Source organism: Monosiga brevicollis, genomic scaffold (genome assembly GCF_000002865.3).
Source record: "Monosiga brevicollis MX1 MONBRscaffold_26 genomic scaffold, whole genome shotgun sequence".
In the NCBI taxonomy this organism is placed as follows: Eukaryota; class Choanoflagellata; order Craspedida; family Salpingoecidae; genus Monosiga; species Monosiga brevicollis.
Genome location: NW_001865063.1, coordinates 199,726 through 204,308, shown reverse-complemented (window position 1 = coordinate 204,308; position 4,583 = coordinate 199,726). Strand labels below are relative to the sequence as shown.

The following is a 4,583-nucleotide window of genomic DNA, read 5'->3' as shown; positions in this document are numbered from 1 at the left end:
TTATTTTCTCTCTCTGACTCTCTCTCTCTCTCTCTCGCTCAGCTTCAAGCTCTCAACGCGCCGTCTCTCTCTCTCTCTCTCTCTCTCTCTCTCTCTGACTCTCTCTCTCTGTCGAACTCTCTCACTGGGCACGCGTGGCGGTGTGTCGTACTCGTCGGCTTCAGTGGGGGAGCTCAGAGGTGTCAGTGCATTTGGCGACGTAGTGCATTTCGCGGCGTTGTGCATCATTTGGCGGCGTAGTTGTGCGCAAGGTTGGTGCTGAGCCTCGCGCTAGATTTGTGTCTTTCAAATTTTTTTTTTCCCTCGACTTGCTCCTGTTCCTGATTGCGCGCGGCGGAGCGCTGGCAGGGGCTTGCGGGTGTCTCGTGGTGGTTTCCATCGGAAGACCAGCCAGCAACCATGTTCTTGCTGCCACGGCCGAGCTGGGTTCGCCTCGGCGCTCGCGCCTCGTTGCGCATGGGTGCGGTGCGCTGTACGTCGGTGGTGGCCCAGCCCCCGCCGCTCCCACAGGCCGCGGTCCTGGACCTGATTCATCGCAAACCAGAACAGGCGCCCTTGCTACCATGTGCCGCCCTGGCCGTGCAGAGGGACGATCGCCTTCCACTCGAGGGCAACAAATCTCGCAAGGCCGCCTTTCTTCTTCGAGATGACATCCTGCCCCGCTTGGGTATCTCCCAAGAGGCCCTGGCCAATCCCATCATTGTCTCCCACGGCGGCGCCCAGTCCAACGCCATGCTAGCCCTGGCCCAGGTCTGTGCCGATCGTGGATGGCGCTTTGTCTACGCGACACGCCTCCCCAACCCAGCCCTGGCCCATCGCGACCCCAACGACAACCTCCAACGCAGCCTCGACCTGGGCATGGAGGTCCTGCCCGTCGAGAAAACAGCAGACCTCGCCGCCACCGCACAGGCCTACTGCGAACAGCAACCCCCGGGCCATGCCGCCCTCATCCCCCAAGGACTTGCCCTGCCACAAGCCGGCATTGGTTGCATGGAGCTCATCCAGCAGCTTGAAGGCTCCCTCGGTCGCCATGATCCCTGGTGTCTCATCCTGCCGAGCGGAACCGGAACCACCGCCCTCTACTGCCACCTGGCCACACGCGCCCGCGGCTTGCCTTGGCACGTCATCACCGTCCCCGTGGCCAACCCGGCCCCAATCCTCGCGCGCGACATGGCCCTGGCCTACAAGACCTTTCGTCACGACATGACTCCACCCGCAGACCTCAACCCCAGCACCATCCCTACCAACTGCGGGGCCTCCTCGCTGTGGGCCGATTGGCCCGACCTCCGCACCCTCGCCAAAGCCGATCTCGCCATTGATTGCATCATGGACACACCAAAGGCCCTCGCCACAGTGCATCCCATCTTTTCTCCCCCGCCCGGTCAGGGCCGGCTCTTGGTCCTCAACCCACCCCCGCACCTGCCCCAAGCCTTTGCCGCGCCTGACCACCAATATCTCGAAGCCCACCACGCCGCCCAGGCGGCCTGGGGCATCAACTTTGATCTCGTCTACTTTCCTCGCACCCTCTTGACCCTGCAGTACTACGCCAACCCCCTCCAGCTCGACAACCAAAAACTCTGTTTCATTCACACCGGTGGCACCTCGGGCAATGCCAGCATGCGAGCCCGCATCAAGGCCACCTAGAAACTAGACTTTGTGAATCCTTTACCTGCTTCGCACCACACATCAACCCATGCCTATCAAGTGGCGTCCCTGCTCATACCTGGTCGTGCGCGCTCGTGTTTGTTACCCACTACGCATCTTGTCCTGCATACCCGGCAACATGATCCATCATCCCACCCTCCCAGCTAATATCATTCATCATCCTAGCAATCCATAAATGATAAATTTTCTTCTCACTACATATTGGGGTCATGCATCACAAGAGAGGGCGAGGGCGAGGGCGAGGGGGCGTGCGCGCTTCTTTGTGTTTGTGTGCGTGCGTGTGTGTTGGCAAGGCAGTGTAGCTGGTTTCGAGGGAATAGAAATCTGGAACGTCCTTGAATTCGAACCGACAACACGCAGATCCCCTCCCCAACACTCCCCTACAGGCGCGGTCAACGACGGTCTTTGCTGCTTACGCCACCAGCGCTCTCTGGCTGCTCGGCCTGGGTCAGGAGGTTGGCCGCGATTTGTGATTGCTCTTTGGTCCACTCTGCTACTCCAAAGGCCACGCTTTTCTGAAACCGCAGTCGCTGCGCCGAGGTATCTTTGACTTGCAGGCGCGCAATACGATCGCTAAGATATTCGACCAACCAAGGTGATGAGACAAGCCAAGTGCCAAAACAAAAAAAAGACTAAGTGCACCCATGTAGCTGGTGGCAGGACCCTTCTTCTCACCCCATTCGCCGAATTTCTTGACAAAGGGCAGTGACGGCACTAGCGCCCTCACGCACAGACTGCAACTGGTATCCTGAAGTGTAGCCATTCCTAGACATGCGTTGAGACACGGTCGTGTGCTTGAGTGGCCGCGGACAAGGCTTGGAATTGGCCCGGGCCCGGTGTCTCGACCAAGGCCCAAAGATGGCCAAGCGCACGCTATACAGATATCAGAACATTGGGTCGAGAATGGCATTGACGCACATGATTTTATCGGTGGCCACCTTCATCTCGTCCAAATGTCGCGCCACTTGGGTTTTGCGGCGCACAACATCTTGGTAGATGCGCTGCAAGTCACTGACGCCTTGGACCTGCAGGGATGCACTGCCAAGGAAGCAAGGGACGCGGCGGAGCAGAGTGGGCTGAGGCGCTGTAGGCTGGCTTGAATTCGACTGGACGACTTTGGCTCGATTTTTGAGGCTCGACGTTCTTACCTGCTGTCCAAGACCCGGCCCGACTTGAGGATGGCATTTTCGCAAGATACGCAGACCAGGACGTTTTGCTTGGGCTTAAATGCGGGTGGGCGCTACCAAAACCAGAGCCAAGAGCGAGGTGCACACACGTCGAGGGCAGATGTGAGCATTAACATGTCGAGGTTTGCTGGAGCGCGAGCGCGCTTCGGCAATGAAAACAAAAGAAAAAGAAAAAGAAAAAGCGGACCTTTTCCAATTTGGCAGCCGTCACCATTTCGTCGTAGAAAAGGCGATTGGCACAGGTTTCCTTCAAGCAAACGCAGCGTCTGCGCCGGGTGGTCTGCACGTGAGGGCACAAGGTATATATTTGGGTCCTCTTAGAGTGCACGGGCCAAGCGTTACCACGTACCCGCAGAGGCGGCAGTGATGACGACCGCTACCAGACATCCAACTGGTGTACTTGCTGCCAAACGGTGTGTTGCAGTGAACGCACGAGTCGGACTCGCGCCAGGGCACCATGTCTTGTTCAAACGCTTCTTCGCTTTTGTACCTTAGAGAAATTGCCACAAGGTTCGGGGCAAGGGCGGCGTGCGTGAACAGCGGGTGTTGGCTAATCGAGAGACAAGGACTGGTGCGGCGACATGAGGCAGGGCGCAAAAACCAACCCCTGGCGTGAGGTAAAGGCCAGTTTAGCCAGTCGAGTTCGTAGGCGGTTTTGCTCCACCTCGGAAACACCGGAGGAGGTGTTTGATGTCTGGGAAAGGGCGAGGGAATCGGTGGTGCTGCGTCCGGTGGCCACGCGGCGGCGGCGGATGGCGACAAAGTCGCGCATCAAGTCCTTGCGCACCACGGTGACGTCGACTTGGGAGGCCCCATGCATCACGTCGCCTGAACTGCTGCTGAGACGGGGGCCAGGTCGATGGGAGGCGGCGGCTCGTGGCATGTTGGCAGAGCGTGAGGCGTGGGATGTGGGGGCGTCCGGCGCCAGCGGGGTCGGCCAGTCTTCTTCTTCAGCGGCAAGTTGGCTCCGGCGACTGGTGTTGTTGTGACCACCATCCCGACTGGGGGCCTGAGCGGCCGCGGAGGCACCACTGAGTAGCTCGCTGATCCGTGCGCGGTCCTTGCGCGCCACCGTTTGAATGGCACGCATCCATTCGCGGGCTTCACCGGCGTCACTGGCACACATGTACGTCACGGTTTTGGAGTCGTTCTCCACGACACCGATGCAGTGGTCCTGATTGGTCACCACCAAGGTTTCCTTGGGTGGCTGAATGGTAACATTGCTCAACTATGGGTGTAAAGCAGAGCAGCGATGAGACCACAAAGGCTGCTGGTGATGGTGGCGGGCACGAGAAAAAGTGTTTTGAGTTGCGTGCCAGTGGAGGGTGAGCAGGATCGCAGCGAGAAGGTGCACCATCATCAACAACGACGGGCAAGTAGAGCCAAGCCAAGCCAAGCAGGAGCGTGATGCAAAGCAACCCGCCACATCAGCGCCCGAGCCTTGCTGTGCGGGTGCGGGCCGCTCCCGAGTTTTGGGGCGTGCCATGTACAATGTGCCATGTGTCACGAGCAGAGCGCAGGAGGGCGGCGAGGGCGGACGTACAGCAATGGCGCGCAGCGGGGCCTTCTCCACAACGTCCGGGTTCTTGTAATAGCTCAGCGTGTTGGAGCCATCATCCAGCACAAACCAGCGCTGTTTCCAGTTGCGATTAAAGTGCCCCTGCTTGGTCAACCACCCAGCCTGAACGTCGTAGACCCCGATGCCATCTTGAATGCCACACACACACACAT

At 59.1% G+C, this 4,583-nt stretch overlaps 2 protein-coding genes across 2 annotated transcripts; one reads left to right on the top strand and one right to left on the bottom strand.

The window, feature by feature from the left end:
* Nucleotides 1–399: 399 nt before the first annotated feature.
* MONBRDRAFT_11070 (uncharacterized protein) lies at nt 400–1,644 on the top strand (the record flags this gene model as incomplete). Its single annotated transcript, XM_001748892.1, has 1 exon — nt 400–1,644. The coding sequence occupies one exon, from the start codon at nt 400–402 to the stop codon at nt 1,642–1,644; it is 1,245 nt and encodes a 414-aa protein (XP_001748944.1).
* Nucleotides 1,645–2,057: 413 nt separating this feature from the next.
* MONBRDRAFT_28418 (uncharacterized protein) lies at nt 2,058–4,338 on the bottom strand (the record flags this gene model as incomplete). Its single annotated transcript, XM_001748823.1, has 8 exons — nt 2,058–2,238; nt 2,341–2,430; nt 2,584–2,703; nt 2,814–2,905; nt 3,040–3,118; nt 3,202–3,342; nt 3,458–4,080; nt 4,279–4,338. The coding sequence occupies 8 exons, from the start codon at nt 4,336–4,338 to the stop codon at nt 2,058–2,060; spliced, it is 1,386 nt and encodes a 461-aa protein (XP_001748875.1).
* Nucleotides 4,339–4,583: the final 245 nt, after the last annotated feature.